This window comes from Artibeus jamaicensis, unplaced genomic scaffold (assembly GCF_021234435.1).
Source record: "Artibeus jamaicensis isolate MK-2021 breed Jamaican fruit bat unplaced genomic scaffold, CSHL_Jam_final contig_233, whole genome shotgun sequence".
NCBI lineage: Eukaryota > Metazoa > Chordata > Mammalia > Chiroptera > Phyllostomidae > Artibeus > Artibeus jamaicensis.
In genome coordinates this window covers 47,656,363-47,673,854 of record NW_026521486.1, presented here as the reverse complement: position 1 = coordinate 47,673,854, position 17,492 = coordinate 47,656,363, and the positions used below count along the sequence as shown (strand labels likewise).

The window sequence follows — 17,492 nt, the reverse complement described above, 5'->3', positions numbered from 1 at the left end:
TCAGAGGACACTTTACTTACAGCGCCTTGATTTATGCCCCTTCCTGACCCACCCCCGACCACTGACTCTCCCCGGCCAGAGCCGCTGAGAGATGTCGCGCTGGCCTGTCTGCCCTTAGCCAAGTGACTGGGAACTTGGAGAGCAGGAGTCCCAGACAACAGCTGGGGTCCCGGCAGGCCCTGACCTGATGAACTGACGCCCACCTTCCGAGGCTAGGAGGGGGTGCTCCTGTGGTGCCACTTACCTTTTAGTCCCAAGTTTAGAACCGCCTTGGCCAATCCAGCCCCCGACGTAGCTCCAGCCAGCTTCCTCGATCTGCAGGCAAGGGCCACACAGGTCTGCATCGTGGACCGACACCACCGGAGCCCCAGGCCCACCCAGATACCCCGACGTGGGAAGATGAACACCAGGGACTGGCTTTTCCCCGCCCCCTCGGACAGTGCCCACCCTCACTGCTCACTCACGGACAGTGAGCGCCTGCTTGTGTCAGACACTGTGCTGAGCTTTGGGACAGAGAACCAAATGGGACGTGTGGCTTGCACAGGGTTTACTGCAGTGGCCCTTGCCTGTTCCAACTGTCCTAAATTTAAATATCTACTTCCCCTCCAATCCCGGAGAAAAAAAAGGTAGTGGGGGACAGGGGAGGAAGAGAACAGACAGCCCACCCCCGCTACACGTATCCCCCAGGACCACTCCTTGGCCTGGGACTATCACCCCTCTCCCTCCAGCCCCCATACCTGACCCTTGGCCAGGCCCTCGAAGCCGTCATGCACAACCAGGACGCGGTTGCCCTGGATGAGGCCGATTCTCACGGTGGAGCGGACGGCGGCGTTCATGCCTGCCGCCGGGGCCCCCACATTCATCACGGCCACTGTGTGCAAGCCAGTCTGTGGAGAAGGACGCCACCAGGGAGCAGGGGAGAGGGGGGACAGGTCGGTAAGGGAGCTTGATCAGGACATCTGCCTGACCACACACCCCCCTCTCTCAGGGCACGCGTGCACAGCCTGCTCCCTCCTACTATGAAAGCAAATTCTTGATTACAAATCAATACATAAACTGCTATCCCTGATCCCTGATATCATTATACAATGACTACGAGAGCTTCCCCAGCATCGGTTCCCAAAGTGAGATCCTTGGGCCACTTGCAACAGAAGGCACCCAGGGAGCTTGTTAAACCTGCATCTTCCTGGGCGCCACCCCAGCTGAGTCCCCTCTGGGGAAACAGCCCAGGAGCCTGCACACCCAACCCAAGGGTTCTGATGTGCACTAAATATAGAAACAGTGCTCCAATGGGAGAGGGGGCTTAAACACACTCAGTGGGACTATTCCCAGATATTGCCCAGAGAATACATAATACAGCGGCCCACTTTCCCATTCCTTGCATGCCATTCGGTCAGCCCTGAACTGGAGATGAGACTCGGGTGAGAGATATTCAGGGCACATTGAGAATGTGAGGCTGGATCTGAGTGGCTAAGAGAAAGTTCTGTTATCAGGGTCAGGAACTCAGCACGAAGGTGAGAGTGGGGCAAGGAGTTGGCCAGGCTGTACGTAGTAGGAACTGGGGGAGGCACTTCATAAAGGGAGGCTGCGGGGTGGGCCAGAGGGCCAAGGGGGGACAGCAACTTGCCAGCACCTTAGATACTGGAGGTCGGACATGAGCCAGAAGCTTGTATACCTCCCAGTTGTTCATGAAGCTCCTGTAAAAAGTGTGGAGAGAGAGAGGCATTTCTTCAGTCCACTCCCCAGGCCAGCAGCCAGTGGGATCTGGTCTGAAGTTGCGCTCCCAATGTGAAATTCCACAGGGCCGACCTCTAAGGACGTAAGTAAGTGGGGCGAGAGCAGGGACTGCAAAGCAGGCACCAGTTCGTCAGCCGCTCCTGAGAGCTCTTCCCCCAGGCCCAGCACGAGAGGCTGCCCCTGCCTAGAGAAGCTCACAGTCTAGCTGGGGGGCACAGTCAGAAACAACAGTTACAAAGGGCCCATCTCTGGGGGTATCCTTGGGGGAGCTGAGCTCCCTGGTCACCTCACAACTAGTTCTCTCGGGGAAGAAAGTGTGTAGAGACAACAAGAGGGAGCTCTTGTTTTGGGCCAGAAGCTCTGTGACTTGGCTTCACGCGGCATCTCACTGCCGTGGTGCATGAGCTTCCGGGGGCTCCCTCACCGGCCTCGCAGTTTCATGGCCTCATCGAACTTCTTCTCGTTCATGGCCGTGGTCACGTCTTTGGTCTGAGGGAGAAGCACAGCAACAATCACAACTTCCGGGCAGGCTCGGCACAGCTGGATTTCCACCCCCAGGAGACCCGGCTCATCTCTGGGCTTGTGATGGATCCTGCCCACCCCGCACCCCACCTTTTCTATGCTCCTCAAATTTTCACAGAACTACTTTTGTTTTCCCCTTATTTTCTGAGTGATAAGCAGCAATAGAAGGCTAATTCAATGCTCTATTTTTAGAATGTGGGCAGAGTGGAGCAGTGCTCAGATAAAATAGCACCTTCCTCCACCCCACACCCGAGGCCCAGTCTCCAGGCTGCCTCTAAACTAGTGAGCGCCTGAAGATGCTGCAGACAACCCAGGGAGGGAGCTGCAAGCACGGCTGGAGCCTGTCTGGGCTGCAGGTCACTGGGACCCCTGAACCTCAGAGAGAAGCAAGCTTGAGGTGGGGAGCCAGCCCTAAGCCTTCAGGCCAGATACCCAGCGCCCGGCCCTGATGTTTTCCCTGTGGTGTCAGCGTTGATTCCTCTCCGAGAGCCACTGCGTCCCCTGAGCCCTCCATGGTCTCCAGCTCTGTGCCTGACCCATCACATCTCTCCCCTCCGGTCCTCATGACAGCCCTCACCGTGAGTGGGAGTGCCCCGTGCCGGTTCAGAGAAACCCGTTCGGGGTAGAGTTCAGAGAAAGCTATACAAGCTACCCAGCCAGACCTTAATAATACTCCCCTGCCTTTCAGAAAGTTTGGAGAGAGATGGTATTTCTCTTCTAATCAAGACATGATAAGAGGGTTTGAGGTTGGATATCATGAGAGAACAGGTCTCTTCACTGGGCTGGGTGTGGAGGCTCCCATCTTCCTTAGGGACATTTCACGATGGGGAAACTGAGGCTTAGAGAGGTTACAGCTGCTCCGCAAAGCCCACCGTGTTCTTTCCCCACATGCCTCCTGCTCCACCGTGCTGCCTTTCCTTCTGCTCTGTCACAGCAGCCTCGGAAGTTGGTCTCTGCCCCCATAAGCTCCAGCTCAGACACAGTTTGGAGCCATTAGGAAGGGGCACTGGGTCAGTACTCACCACCTGGACACACTCCATGAGAGGCAGGCGCACAGCCTGGTTGCCAGAGAGGCTCACCACACAGGCCGGGGTGTCTGGGGTCCCCTCCAGTAGTGCCATCACCGCTTCCACACCCATCCTGCTGCCCTGCAGGAAGCCAAGCAGCAAAGACGGTCTGGCCAGGCCTCTCTACCATCTTGGCCTGGCCTGGGGAAGCAGGCGCTCAGAGCTCTTTCCCGCTCACAGGGGCGAGTTCCAGATTTAAGGGCTGTAGCCAAGAACTTACTGGCTCCACCTCCCTACCCAGGTTTCACCTAAAGCTCCATGACTCTCCATCCCCTTGCCTTAGCACCCCAAGGATTCTGTGTGATCCCAGAGAAACACGTCAACTCCGGTAGTCAAGGGGATCAGTGAGGCTTAATAATATTCCCTTCTTACTGATAAAACAGGAAGAATGTTGCCCGTCTCTTCCAACCAAAGTAGGATGAGACACACACGGTGAGTCTGAGGTGCGATTTTAACAACTTCACTAATGCTCAGGGCTGCGATACCATATCCCACCACTAGGGGAGCACATCGTTTCCTGTCATTTTTGGCACCAGAAGAGAGCTCCCGAGTGGAGCTGGGTGGAGGCAGCTACAGCCCGGGGGTGGGGGGTGTCTAAGCCCTTGTGCTGGTGAAGTCCTGCGGGGGAGGGAGGGGCTCTGAGCTCCGTGACTCACCAGGATCCGGTCAAAGGCTGATGGTGTCCCACCCCGCTGCACGTGCCCCAGGACAGTGACCCGGGTGTCATATCCCAGACGCTTTACCACCAGCTGAAGAGACACCAAGAGAGGCACAGAGAAAGGGACATACAGAGTCAAGAGTGAAAACAGAGATGTAGATAAAGATGGGCAACTTAGCTTCTGATCTTGTGAAGGGTCCTGGGTGGGAGGAAATCAGGGGCAGCACACCCGGAGAGGGACATGTGGAAGGACCAAGGGGAGACCCAGAAACCCCCAGGGAAGGGGCCGGGGTGACCTCTCTGACTTCATACTAACGTTCTTGATGTCTTCGGAGGTGATTGGCTTCCCGTGCTTGTCAATTGCCCCCTCAGCCACAATGATGATGTTGAGCCGAGAGCCGCGGGTCCTTGTCTGGTCAAGCAGGCAAAGAGGGAACCGGTCAGTGGGATGAACTGGTGGAGGGGGAAATGCATCACCGGCGAAACAGGGTGAGGCAAAGAAAAAGTGCCGGTACCTCGCTGAGCCGGCGACACAGGTGTTCCTCCCAGTCATCATCTGGCGGGCATTCAGGAATAAAGACCCAGTCGGCGCCACAGGAGAGAGAGGTGACAAGGGCCAGGTATCTGAGATGAGAACCAGAAGCAGCACACTAGTAGCTACACTCCACCAACAGCCTCACCGGGGTCCAACAAGTTCGCCAGTCCCGTAGTCGGTGAGAGGACCGAGGACCCTCAGTTCCTTTCTTGGGGTGAGAGCGAGAGCACCCTCCCGACAGCTCCTCAAGGAGGGTCCGTCCCTGAAGAGCATGATTTATTCATGCTCACTTCCCAGAGTGGCCTCCAGTCTCAGAGCCCTGCATGCTCCTTCACACTGCCTGTGCGCCTGTGCACGCACACACGTGTGCACACAGGTGCACGCGGGTCTGTATGGGAAGTGGAGTGCAGTGCACAAGAGGACCACGTGCACCTCCAGGTCTGCTACCCCGGGAGACCCCTCTTGTACTCTCCAGGGAAGAGGAAAGGGGCCACAGAACAAATGGGATGGGGGTCTTACCCACAATGCCGGCCCATCACTTCCAGCACAAATGTCCTCTGGTGGCTGCAAGAGACAGACACTTTACACAGTCCAAGAGTCCCTATGGCAAAATCAAGCTGCCACCCCTATTTAGGCTAAGTAACCTCTCTGAGAGAAGTATTCATGCTCCTAGGCCTTTTGGCAGGTTCCTGAGGGAGCAGGGGACCTAGGGGCAACACCTTAGCCACAGGGTGTCCTTCCCAGGTCTGGGAAAGCGCAGCAGTGAAAGGTGTCAGGACTGAGGCTCTGCTCCAGCAAGGGATGGGGCCCGGGAAGAGAAGAAAAGAAGGGGAAAAGAAGTGAAGAGGTGACTTGGCTCACCTGAAATCCTGTAGGGTTCCCCTGGGGTAAACTGTCACACTCTCACCCTCTCATTCTCCCACATGGCCTCCAAGTCCCCTAACCTCCAAGCAGTGGCGGCAACAACCTCTGCTATCTCTCTGATGAGGTTGGAAAGGTGGCTTGGGTTTTGGGCTCTTTGGATTCGTCTCACTCTGAACCCTCATCATCTGGGCGGCCCAGAGTTATTAAAGACCTCAGAGCTACGTGTTTGGGCAGTGGGCTAGACAGTGTCAAGAGGCAAATCTTACAGCATTTCAAGAACAGTGTAATTTCAGTGCTGTAGGATAATTTCTAGTTCAAAATGTGTTCCAGCCTCAGAAAACCAGTCGTTACCGTTACCGTAGCTGGAACACTTTAATCTGCTCCAGCCCCCAGCCCTCTAGCTTGTCCGGCTCCCGAGCGGCCAGCCCCAGCACCCTCACCTCTGAGCAGTCGTGGTGATGGCATCTACAATCTCTATGATCCGGTGCAGGGCAGAGTCCGTACCAATGGTCATGTCGGTGCCACAGAAGTCATTGTCAATGGAGCCAACCAGGCCCACGATGTTCAGGTAGCTAGACTTTTTAGCTTCCTCAGCTGTGATCTTACCTGACAATGGAAAGCACCTGGGTGAGGTGCCGGGCAGCCCAAAGAGCACGCGACCAGCCGGACAGGGAACGGTAGCCAGTGGGAATTGTAAGCAGTGGCAGGAAAAGAGGGTAACGACTATTTTGTCTGGGTAACGACTTCCTCCAATGGGAGGTGAGGGGTGTGCATGCGCGAATGCAAACAATGCTGATGAGAACAGTGTCTCACCCGCTTTCTGGAGGTCATTCAACAAGTTACTCCACTCGGAACGGAAGGTGTCGGCTCCAGTGAGGCTGCCATCTCCCCCAATGACACACAGGTTGGTGATCCCACGCTTCACCAGGTTGTGGGCAGCTCGTAGTCGTCCCTCTCGTTCCCGAAAGTCCTTGCACCGGGCGCTTCCAATCACTGTGCCTCCCTTGGAGGAAGAGGTAGAAGTCAGCTGACCAGCTGACACAGCCATATTTGGGCCCCACATGCTAAAATTTCCCCTATTCCAACACTGTCACAGACGGACATAACCACGAGGCTCCCTAGGGAGTCTCCTGACATCTTTAGGAGTCATTTTCCGTCTAAAGGAAAGGGAAATAATGCTGCTGGGAAGTCCCAGCATCTTCCCTGTTTCTGCCACATGTCTTGGAAGGCTGCGAAGCTCGACCCGTCTCCTTGAAGATCAAAGAGAACAAGGGAATTCATACATCCCTATTGGCTTTTGAAATAATCTCTACCTTTCACATTTTTTTAAAAGTGTAAGAACTAGCAGCGACTTCAGTTTTTGGCAACACCCCCCGCTGGCCTGCCGTTACTGGACTGTGCTCATGGCGATGTCCTCCACGGTGTTTTTCCCTCCCCACCACCCTGCGATGTCTGTCTGCAGCTGGGCCCGCCAGTCTTTCCCCTTTGCTCCTTGGAATCTATGGCACTCATGGAAAGAGCCATAAAATCCAGGTATTCACTGGAAAAACAGCTTTGGTTATAGAAAGCCTTAAATTTCCAGGGGCTTATAGATACCCCAAGAGAGGTAAGTATACTTCTTTTCTTTCTTTAAAAAAATTTTTGTTTTAAATATTTTATTTACTTATTTTTAGAGAGGGTGGAAGAGAGGGAGAGAAACATCAGTGAAAGAGAGAAGCATCAATTTGGTTGCCTCTCGCATGCGTGCGCTGATCGGGGGACTGAACCCACAACCCAGGCACATGCCTCGACTGGGAATTGAACCAGCAACCTGTTGCTTTGTGGAATGACGCCCAATGAACTGAGCCACACTGGTCAGGGCAGTAAGTACACTTATTTTAAAAAATCATATAACCTCCGGACATTCAGGACTTTGGGGGCACCGATTTTTGTAATTTGTAGATTTTTCAGTAAATCAGAAAATGTGTATATAATGACTTAAAGAATTTGGCAGAAAGGGCGATGGCTATGATCAAGGTATATTTAGTTTAGTTTAGTTTTTTAACCCAGAAAGGCTTTCTGGTTTTTCCCTCCCTTAAACGGCCGGGTTTCAGGTCACCTCATCACCGTCACATGAGGACTGGCATATTTCGGCTCTGCTTCTGGCTCTGGCTCCGGTACTCTGTAAGGTTATTTTCAGGGCCAGACCTTCCCCGTGACCCCAGAGCAGGACTTGCTTACACTCTAGTTTCCCAAGACGTGTCTATGACCTTTATACAAAGAGCAAACTGTCCTGTGATCCCATCCCCACTCCCTGTCCCGCTCCAGGAAGCCAGACTGATATTTTCAAATTCAAAGAGTAAAGGGCATACACAGCCCCTGCCTTGTCACTGAGTGCCTTCCCATCTCACCATATGGCAGGAAATTGGGGAAATCATGAGCCCAAAGCACAGTGGGGTGAGGCAAGGACAATACAAACATGGGTCAGGTGTCCCCCAGAACTTACCAGCTGAAGCATCATCGAAACGCTCTCCCAGGTGGCTTCCCTGATGTGCTCTCCACCATCCACCAGGCCTTGATAACCCTGTGGGGCACATTATACCCATTCAGTCTCTGCTAGGCTTCCTCCTAAACTCCCAGGACCAAGACAGGACCAAGACAGGATCCCTGGGAAGAGGTTCATGGAGAATCAAGTGACTTGCTCCCATTAGATTCCTGGGTACTTGTGAGACTACAATATTTACCATGGTCCAAAGAAGGGGAAGCTAACTTTTTCAATACCCTCTTACAGTGTCTCCCATTCTTGATATGCTTCCTAATATGTACTCTTAATTCCTCTGGCTCTTGGCTCATCCCATTTTCTTTCAGCTAGTTCCCAGGGGAACTAGGTAACAGTTTTGGCAACAACAAAGGAAAAGAAAAGAAGATGTTGGAGCGAGGAAGAGGTCTGTGACTTGAAAAGACAAGAGACTATAAAGTTTAAAAGAAGAAAAAGAGCTAGACCTTACCTAAAGAAGAGGAAACAAAGAACAGGAGGAAACAAAGAGGAATTAGAACCTTAGAAAGTTAGGCAAACTACAGAAATCTAGTGAGACTCTTTCTTCCCAAGGCTCTTTCTCTGGATGTACTCAATTTGCTGTGAAATACTAACTCATTGCAGCTTCATTCTGTGTTTTTGGGGAAGGTGGAGGTGGTGTGGGAGGCTCAGCTCTTCTTGCCGGTGCAGTAAAGAGTTACAGTTTGGCAAGCCTATTAGCATGTAAGCAAAGTGTATTGGTGATGCATTCTCGTGGAAGAGAACGGGCCTAGCGGAGGTGGGTGAGAAAGGCACAAGCGCTTGGTCTCTTTGTCCTGAGGACTTATATATTTGCAGGGTGGGGTGAGGGAGCTACATATCAGTTTGGTGGGAGAAAGCGGGATATACTTTTCCAAGTTACTTCTTCCTTTAAACTGAGGCAACATGAGGACCCAATCCACAGATTCCTGGGTCCTACCATCATTACTGAAGCCAAGAGTGGGGAAGAGGGGCCATGTAGACAGAGAGCCAAGACAAATCAGACAGAGCAGTGCAACCAGAAGGTAAGGAAAGAGAACGTGGGGAAAGGGTTGGGGCAGGTTAAGCATACGACAGAGGGAGAAATGGAGAATAAAGCAGAGACCAACCTCATGGACAAAGAATACACGGGCACCAGTAAAGATACCAACTCGGACCACAGCCCTGACAGCAGCATTCATTCCTGCAAAGAGGAAAGAAAAAAGTTAAAAAAAGGTTGCTCCTAAGAAAAGCAGCCCTGGAATCCAAAACACGAGACCGTCCTTTTCCTGGGCTCTTCTATGAATCTAGAATACACCTCTCATTCAAGCCTTCTGGCCTCCCCATTAACACTGAATTGCTGCAGTCAGTGTTAATATAGGTCCAGACATCCCCCCAAATCCTGTCTTTCCTAAGACCTTTCCTTGCCAGGGCAATCTGGGGAATAATAATCTTGAAGGCTTATTGTGTTAGACATTTCTAAGTGCTTATCAAAAATCACCTCAATTAATTCTATCCACAATCCTGGAGTTACCTCTACTTCCCAGAATTTTGGAAATTGAAGTTCCAAGAGGTCAAGGTCACAGAGCTAGTACTCCTAGAAAGCTCGGATTTGAATCGAAGTCCTAAAATGCCTAAACAAACACTACTGATTCTCATGCTATGCTCTCCTACCCCCAGTGGCTGTACTAGGTTTTTCCTTGCCTTCTGCACCGAATCTAGACATTCAGCTTTGATCAGCTTCTGGGACAAAGCTATGACTCCCTGAGGCTCCACAAACACACTGCTTTTTAGTGTCATTTCAGCTGGAGTATGTTGCAATGTGTGCCACACAACTGAGATTCTCTGGCTTATAATGTGAGAGGGGACTCATGGTGACATTTGAAGAATCATAGTGCCATAAGAAGTCAAGTTCTTGGGAACCATTCTTCCAGATATTCCACCTAAAATCTATTCACATAGTCCTTGACCCTATCAGAGGAAATGTCACAGATTCGTGAGCACCAGGCTAAAATCCATCATGAGCTACTGCATAATCCAACGCTATCTGGAAAGGAATAGAATCAAGAAGACCAAAGTGTCTGTTTCTGGTTGTTGTTTGTTTATTTGTTTGTTTTTAGGCCAACAAAGGTTGGTATGGCTATAAGCTCCAAATCAAATTACGTGGAATAAGCGCCATTCACTCACTGAGCAAATAGTGAGTTCTGAGCATGTGCCTGGCACTGTGTGAGCACTGGGGACACAGGAGAGGCAGATACAGAACCTGGGCATACAGAGACAAAGGGCTTAGTAATGCTCCTCACGGCCTGTGAAGAATTACAGTGTGGAAATAACGTGGATCCCTACCGAGGGGATTTGTGCAGTGGGAACAAGGAGAAGGAGCATCTCAGCTGCCAGGAAGGAACCTGGGAAGGCTATATAGATAGACAGCCTGCGTGCGGAGACCTGAAGGACAATTTCCTCTTCATCTTTTTGTGAGGTGGACAATTCTGGGGAAGAGTGTTCTAGGCAGGGAGAAAAAAAACCCAACAAAGGTGAGTTTCAAGAGCCTTAGAAAGAATAAAACATAAGATAGGAAGCGGTGAGCAGTGATGCGGGCAAGCACCTGTACACTGCATGAGAAAGTCTGGCTTTTGTTCTGCAGGCCAGTGTTCGACTAAGGATCCATGGGTGATGGTTTTATGGGCTTGGACGTTTCTTTTGAAAGAAGGTCCACAGCTTTCATTTGATTCTGAAAGGGTCTGTGACAAAAAGAAAAAAAAAAAGAAAGAAAAAGAAAAGAAAAAAGTTGTAAACGGTGAGAATTGTTGAAGAATTTTGAAAGTAGGAGATCCACACATCAGAAAGATCACTCTGCCAGCAGTTCCAGGACAGAGTGAAGGAGGCGACAGTAGGATTAGATGACTACCAGGCAGCCTAGACAAAAAAAATGATGAGGTCTTATCCTGGGAGAGTGACATTCCTTACAAAAAAGAGATCATGGACAGGAGACACCCAGGAAACAAAAGCAACAGGACCCACACCTAATCTGCAGGGTGATTAGGTTTTGAAATTTTGGAAAGGAAGAAGGAAATGCAGAAGGCTGACTTTCACAATGGGGAAAGCTATGGCGCAATGAACCAGGCAGAGGCAGGTTTTGATTCAGGAAGATGGGGTAGAGAGGACACATTCATACTTGGATATGTTGAGTTGAGTTCCTGTGGGACATCCACGTGGACTTGGAAAAGACCGTCTCAGAACACATGGAGTTAGAAGGGAAAAGGGCAAGGAATGGAGCCTTGAGGAAAACCAACATCGAAGGAATGGGCAGAGGAAGGGGGACTCCACGAAGCAAACTATAAGGAGTAACCAGAAAGATGAAGGAGACCAGGACCTACCCATGTTTTCAAAGCCATAGGGGACAGTTTTAAGAAGTGGAAACAGTGTCAAATGCTCTCGATAATTGAAATAAGAACTGCAAGGTTGGGCTTGCTAACAAGAGTCATTGGTGAGCACTGATCTCAAAGCTCATTTGTAACACCACTGAGGCAAACCCATGAAGGCTAGAAGTCTAAGTTTATACCCTGGGTTTGAAGGAATCAAAACGAAAGAATCGTGAAGAGAGGGGGCTTCTCAGAAGCTTTAAGAAAAGCCTGTGTGGACAAGGACAAGGTCAGGGTTGCCACAGAGCCATCAGTGCTTTAGGATGAAGTTAACTCCATAAGGTCACGACAGATATGAAACTACTATTTATTTGGTCTGTGGGATTCTCTGTTGGCTACTCGGAGTTCTGAGGTATGAATTTGAAATCTTAAGGAATAGAGAAAACACATTTTTCTGAAATGTATAGCTTGGCACGCTGTTTCCTGCTATTGAGCTGAGTAGGAGCAGGGGAGAACGATTTAAGAAAAACAAATGACTTAAAAGGTTTTACGGAGGGGAAGGAGATTTCAAAAAATAAATAAATAAAAGGTTTTACAGGTAAAGAAAACAAGAGATGGTGGGAACAAAATACCCAAATCCACTGGACAGGAGAAAAGTCCCAGGAGAAAAGAAGGCTCTTTCTCCTCTTTCCTCCCTCCCTTCTTCTTACCTCAACCCTACCAACCTCTAGAGGCCATCCTTCCTGCCTCTAAATTGGGTGTCTGAGTGTTTTCCTAGAAATCAAGTTTTAGGACCCCCTTTAAGCCTCTGGATCTGTGTCTCAAACTCCTAGTTCCCTAGAAATCACAGATTTATCAAGACATATGGACAGGGAGTTCCAGTAATTTTCTGGACTCTCCTATCCAATCTCATTGGCCTATTCTGGCCCCAGGCCAGTCCTGGCCAGGCTCTCCTTGGCTGTTCCATGTTGCCCAAAATAACCCTCTGTGAGCAGCTGTTTGACATATTAGAAGCAGGACAAGGATAAGATTACAGGTACCATCCAGGGTGTATTCTGGGCACAGCAAGGAGGGGCTCTAGAGAACATCAGAAGCATGTAATTTGGGGTCTCCAATTACATCCTGTTGGAAAGAGGCTTTGGGGAGAACTGTGGGTGATGTTCTCTATGAGATGAGACAGAAAAAACCCATAAACAACTTGGTTACCGCCTTTTTGAAGGGGAGTGCCAAAATGTTCTCTCCTACCTTAACTAAACTTTGAATAAGAAAAAAATTACTTAATTCCACATATGAGGAACAAATGTTTGTTAGATGTGAACTATACTTTCTGATGAATATGTCATTGGAAATTACAACTCCCAGAACAGCAGTCAGAGAGGTGATAGAATCCCTGTTCCTGCAAACCTGTAAAATAGGGTGAATACGCATTTAAAATGGGCTGCCTGTCAGAAGACAGAGGGTAGAGCAGATGACTGAGCTCCTTTCCTACAGAACGTGCCAATTTCATAAGGCCAAAAGTGGCACAGTACAGAGGGACTGGGACTGGAAAGGGATTAGCATTTGGTATCTCTTAGCCCCGCTTTTGAGCTCGGGACGCCTCACTCCTGGCCACTCTTCTACTTTAAGAGGTTACTGGCTTTGCTAGGGCTCAGGGAATGACAGAGCGGTGGCTTCCATGGGTTTTACAGAGCCCAACCTCACTTCCCCACGTAGGCCTGGCCTCCAGGGAAAACACATTTCTGTGCTCTCTGCCTGGGAGAAGTAGGCACCATTAAACTTCTATCTGGACAGGCTGCTCCTGTATTTAAACTGCTCCTTCAGTTGGGACCTCCCAGCTTTATTTTGAATTTCCTGCTTTGCTTCCTTGCCTCCCTGGAAGTTCATCCTCTACCACTCTCGGTCCCTGCTGCCGTGCGCCTGTGATGTTATGTGGACTTTCAGTGGGTACAGATTCTGTCATAGAATCCCATGGGCCTTGTCCTAGGTGGACCCTGCAGAGACCAGCTTGTCAACAGCCCCTGCCTATGTAGAAGATGAACCTTCCCTTAGAGCAGGTGACAGTCATCTCTGAAATAAGAGGGTCTCTCTGCTCAGGACCAGATGGTGGAAGGGCTCTTAGATCCAAGTTGAATCCCAAGCCTTTCTTTTCCTTTTTTTTTTTTTTTTTGTTATCCTCTTTCCCTTTCCAGAAAGCTCTTCTTTTTCATTATTTCATAACTCTGTGTGGCTCACCTGGATTTTTTTTAGCAGGTTCTCACTTCCCATAATCTGACAATCCAATTCTACACGCCGTCCTACCAAGGTTTTAGGATCAACTCTCAAAGTTCACATTGGAGAAGTCGGTATTGGCCAGGGATTTGTACCAGGGAAGAGAGAAGCGACAGAAGCCAGGTCAACCATCTTTACAGCCCACAGCTAGGGCTCTGCATCCCTGACCTGGCCGCTGTTCCTAAACTCAGGCCTTTGTGCCCTCTTTCCTCAGCTTCCTCATTCCAGTGTTCTCCTGTTCACATATATACCAATTATAATTAGATTAACATAGTTTAAAAACATGCTTAAAGTCTAGCTTTACTAAAATACTAATAAGAAAGATCATAAGAGCCCTGGCTGGTGTGTCTCAGTGGACTGAGTGGCAGCCTGCAAACCAGAAGGTCGCCTGTTTAATTCCCAGTCAGGGCACATGCCGGGTTTGCGTGCTGGGTCCCCAGTTGGAGGTGTGCGGGAAGGCAGCTGACCAATATATCAGTCTTTCTCTCCTTCTCCTTCTCTTTCTCCCTTCTTTCCCTTCTCTCTAAATATAAATAAAATCATTTTTAAAAAAGAAGGACCATAAGAGCAAAGACAATGTGCGACTTTTTTGTTACTGTATCCTTAGTGCTTAATAACATCTGCTTGGTACATAGTCAATTATTCACTTTTTATTTAATCAGCTGTACAGTTATTGAGTACTTACTGTGGCCCAGGCATTGTTCTAAGCACTTTAGCTGAATGAAGAGTTCAGTCTCTTGAAATGTATCTTCTCCGTGAAGTTTTCTCTGGTTAGTCCAACTGGGGCCTATCATTTCATTATATAAGTGTACTCTACTTGGTTTAAGGCACATTGATTATTGTTATTTATGTGTCCTACATGAGAATTCTAGTAATATAGGCTATCTTTTCTCATTAAGCTGTAAGTTCCCAAAGGAAATCACCTTCTGTATCACATGTGCAACAGGGCCCTGTACCAAATGTGTGCTTACTACAACAGTCCAGGGAAGCGCAGGGAGAGTGGTGCGGGGCAAGGGGACACCAGCTGAAATCTCTTCTCTTTCCTATCACAGTCCCCATGCCCTGGTACCCCTTTCAGAGAAATTCTGCTTCTCTTCAATGTATTAAATTAGAATATACAAGATCACCGAAGGAGAAAAAAAGTAAAATTAATCACATATCCCCCACTTCATTTTTCCATATACCTGATTTTTCTGACCCCCAAGTTCCTTTTCTTTCTTTTTTAAAAAGATTTTATTTATTTATTTTTAGAGAGAGGGGAAGAGAGGGAGAGAAAAATCAATGTGTGGTTGCCTCTTGTGTGTCCCCCACTGGGGACCTGGCCTGCTACCCAGGCATGTTTCCTGACCGGGAATCGAACCAGTGACCCTTTGGTTCACAGGCTGGCACTCAATCCACTGAGCCATGCCAGCCAGGAATGACTCCTGGGTTTCTTAGACACAACCTAGAAATGGGTTCTCTCTGGCTTTCTGTCCACCTGTCCACCACCACCATAGATCTGCACTGAACCGCTGCCATTCGAGGGCTAAAGGGATGGAAGGGTAGGCAAGGCCAGAGAAAACAGAGTGAAGCAGAATTTTGCCCATGAGAAGGACATGTGCTGTAAGAGTGAGGTGCCGGACCGTGGTCGGTGCAATCATTCTGCAGACATCAGAGTTGATACTGAAGCTGGAGCTCGAGCCCACCAACCAACCAATTCTGGGTCTCCCCGCTTCCCCATCATTTCCAATGTACTTGAAGTGAGTGCCCCTACTGCCTTCTCAATAGTTTTATATTGTCAGTCCTTTTCTTTCCGATGTTTTTTGAGAAAACACCAGTCTTTTAGGTATCAAAGGACCACAATGGACCCACATCTTCAGAGAAATTTGGAAAGAAGTTTTATGAAGATTTAGATAAATCAAAGTAGAGAATATAAAGTCCAAAGCACTTGAGGATTTAGACCTGACAGAGATTTTTAGGAAAACCCAAGATTCTTATGTGAATCTGTAACAGGAAGATATTAAGGAGGACGGTTCATTCTACAGGCCAAGGGGAGTCAAGAAACAAGGGGGCCGATAGGCCATGATTTCTGCTGCTAACTGAGCAAGGCCCTTCTCCTCACCTTGGGCATCTCCACCGGAGGTCAACACGGCGATGGCTTTGCCGATCCCCAGGGTTTTGGCCGCATGGTGCTCTTCATGGGTCATGATCCACTCTAGAATTCAAAATAACGGTCAATTAAGACACAGCTGGAGCAAGGCGCTGTGGGCACGGGAAGTGGCTGTTGGACTGCACAGAGCCGCTTCAGTCAGGCTCTTCCACTGTACCACGTTTGGGCTTTGCAGCCTGAGAGCTTGAACTTCTTCCAAAAGAGAGCCACACCCCCACAGAGTGACAAGCTAAAATGTCACAGTAATCAGCCCAAGACTGCAAAAGTCCTGGCTAATCCTTCCAATTGAGGCCTATTTGGAGAATAAGCAAAGGTCAAGGGGAAGGGTGGCTGACTGAACAGAAATGAGAAAGGAGAAAGTTAAGTTAGCCTTAAGAATGGATTCCTTCCTTTAATGTAGGGAAGGGCTGTTGCAGAGGATAGGAATCAGATGAGAACCAGCAAAGTGGAAGTAGAAAAGTGAGGGCAGATTGGGCATGGTTAAGGTTAGGGCTGGGTGTTATGGAATTGGGCTAAGTTGGAACTGGAGTTTGAGGTTTAAAGGCACATTGGAGCTTGGGCAAGTTAATGGTGTCAGGCTCAGGAATGGTGAGGGAGTTTTTATGGCTTTTCTAGTCCCTCTCGGGCCCTTCACCTCCCGAGCATCTCTCGATCCTTTGTCTTCAGGCCTTGGCCCTCACACTATGCACTATCAAATGAGAAGAGTAACACGAAATCATTGTCACATACACACAGATGGTGAACACTGTCCTATCCTTGTCTCTGAAAGGAACACACAAGACATACTTTGCATCCAGAAAATGCCAACAGAATCACCACTCGCCCAGTTATCCAGGCTAAAATCTTTTATTTTTAAATCTATTTTCTCCTTAATCTCAGAATCAAGTTTCCAAATCCTTTTATTCTCCCTTCATATTATCACCCCTCTCTTCTATCCTCACTGCGCCTTTCCACATGAATTGCCTACCACAATAGCTAACCTTTCTCCTTGTTTCCCTTCCCCTCTCCATTAGAGACTCAAAATAAACCTGGAGGGGAGGTCACAGAGCCCCGGGGCCTCAGAGAAAAGGATTCATTCACACGTACAGGAGCTGATGACCCTTAAGCGCAGATCATGCTTCCACTGTGAATCTGGGGAAATAAGAGTAGCTGTTGCTGAAGACACAGGTCACATAAACACACAGATCCACACACGTGCCAATGAAATGCATGCAGTGAGACACTTATGAATACATACACACACACACAGCATTATTAAGAGACACAGATTCCCAGACATTGTCCATATAATCGGTGCTGACAGACAGAGTCCAAACTTCTTGGGCTGGTGTTCAAAGCTTCCATGATCCAGCCCTTGCCTCGAGCTCCAGTGCTTGCTTCCATGCATCGTGCCAGTGTCACCTTAACATTATGACTTGGCTCCTCCTCATTTCTGCGCCTGAGCACATTGCATTCCTTTCCCAGAAAGCTATCCAGTTCCTATTGATCAGTGGGCCTTTTCCGTAGATCAATATCCTGCTCCATCACTTAAGACCAGTCTTAGTCACTCCCCTAGGGAACTTATTAAGCCTTCATTTACTGCAGGTCAAAAAGGGCTTCTTTTTGGATTTCCTCAAAAAATGTATTGTCTGGAACTAGATTATTCAATGTAGCACTTATTACTACTGTATGTAGTATTTTAATTGCTTATTAGGTATTAAAAAGAAGACCTGATAAGATCAGGAGTCAGCAAATTACAGCCCATAGGCCACATCCAGACTTTCTTACATTTATACGGCAGCAAACTAAGAAAGGCTTTTACATTTTTAAACAGTTGAA

At 49.0% G+C, this 17,492-nt stretch overlaps 1 protein-coding gene across 2 annotated transcripts in view; it reads right to left on the bottom strand.

Moving 5' to 3' along the window:
- Window positions 1-17,492, bottom strand: part of PFKM (phosphofructokinase, muscle) — a 33,498-nt gene that overhangs the window by 4,850 nt on the left and 11,156 nt on the right. For both annotated transcript variants that reach the window (XM_037135618.2, XM_037135642.2), the window contains 14 exons: window positions 15,627-15,719; window positions 9,026-9,099; window positions 7,869-7,946; window positions 6,197-6,386; window positions 5,824-5,989; window positions 5,039-5,083; window positions 4,500-4,608; window positions 4,301-4,396; window positions 3,983-4,075; window positions 3,282-3,407; window positions 2,162-2,226; window positions 1,634-1,697; window positions 738-887; window positions 245-315 (listed from right to left, as the gene is read on the bottom strand). In XM_037135618.2, coding sequence (XP_036991513.2) covers window positions 245-315; window positions 738-887; window positions 1,634-1,697; window positions 2,162-2,226; window positions 3,282-3,407; window positions 3,983-4,075; window positions 4,301-4,396; window positions 4,500-4,608; window positions 5,039-5,083; window positions 5,824-5,989; window positions 6,197-6,386; window positions 7,869-7,946; window positions 9,026-9,099; window positions 15,627-15,719 — 1,420 coding nt within the window. The remainder of the gene's footprint in view (window positions 1-244; window positions 316-737; window positions 888-1,633; window positions 1,698-2,161; window positions 2,227-3,281; window positions 3,408-3,982; window positions 4,076-4,300; window positions 4,397-4,499; window positions 4,609-5,038; window positions 5,084-5,823; window positions 5,990-6,196; window positions 6,387-7,868; window positions 7,947-9,025; window positions 9,100-15,626; window positions 15,720-17,492) is intronic.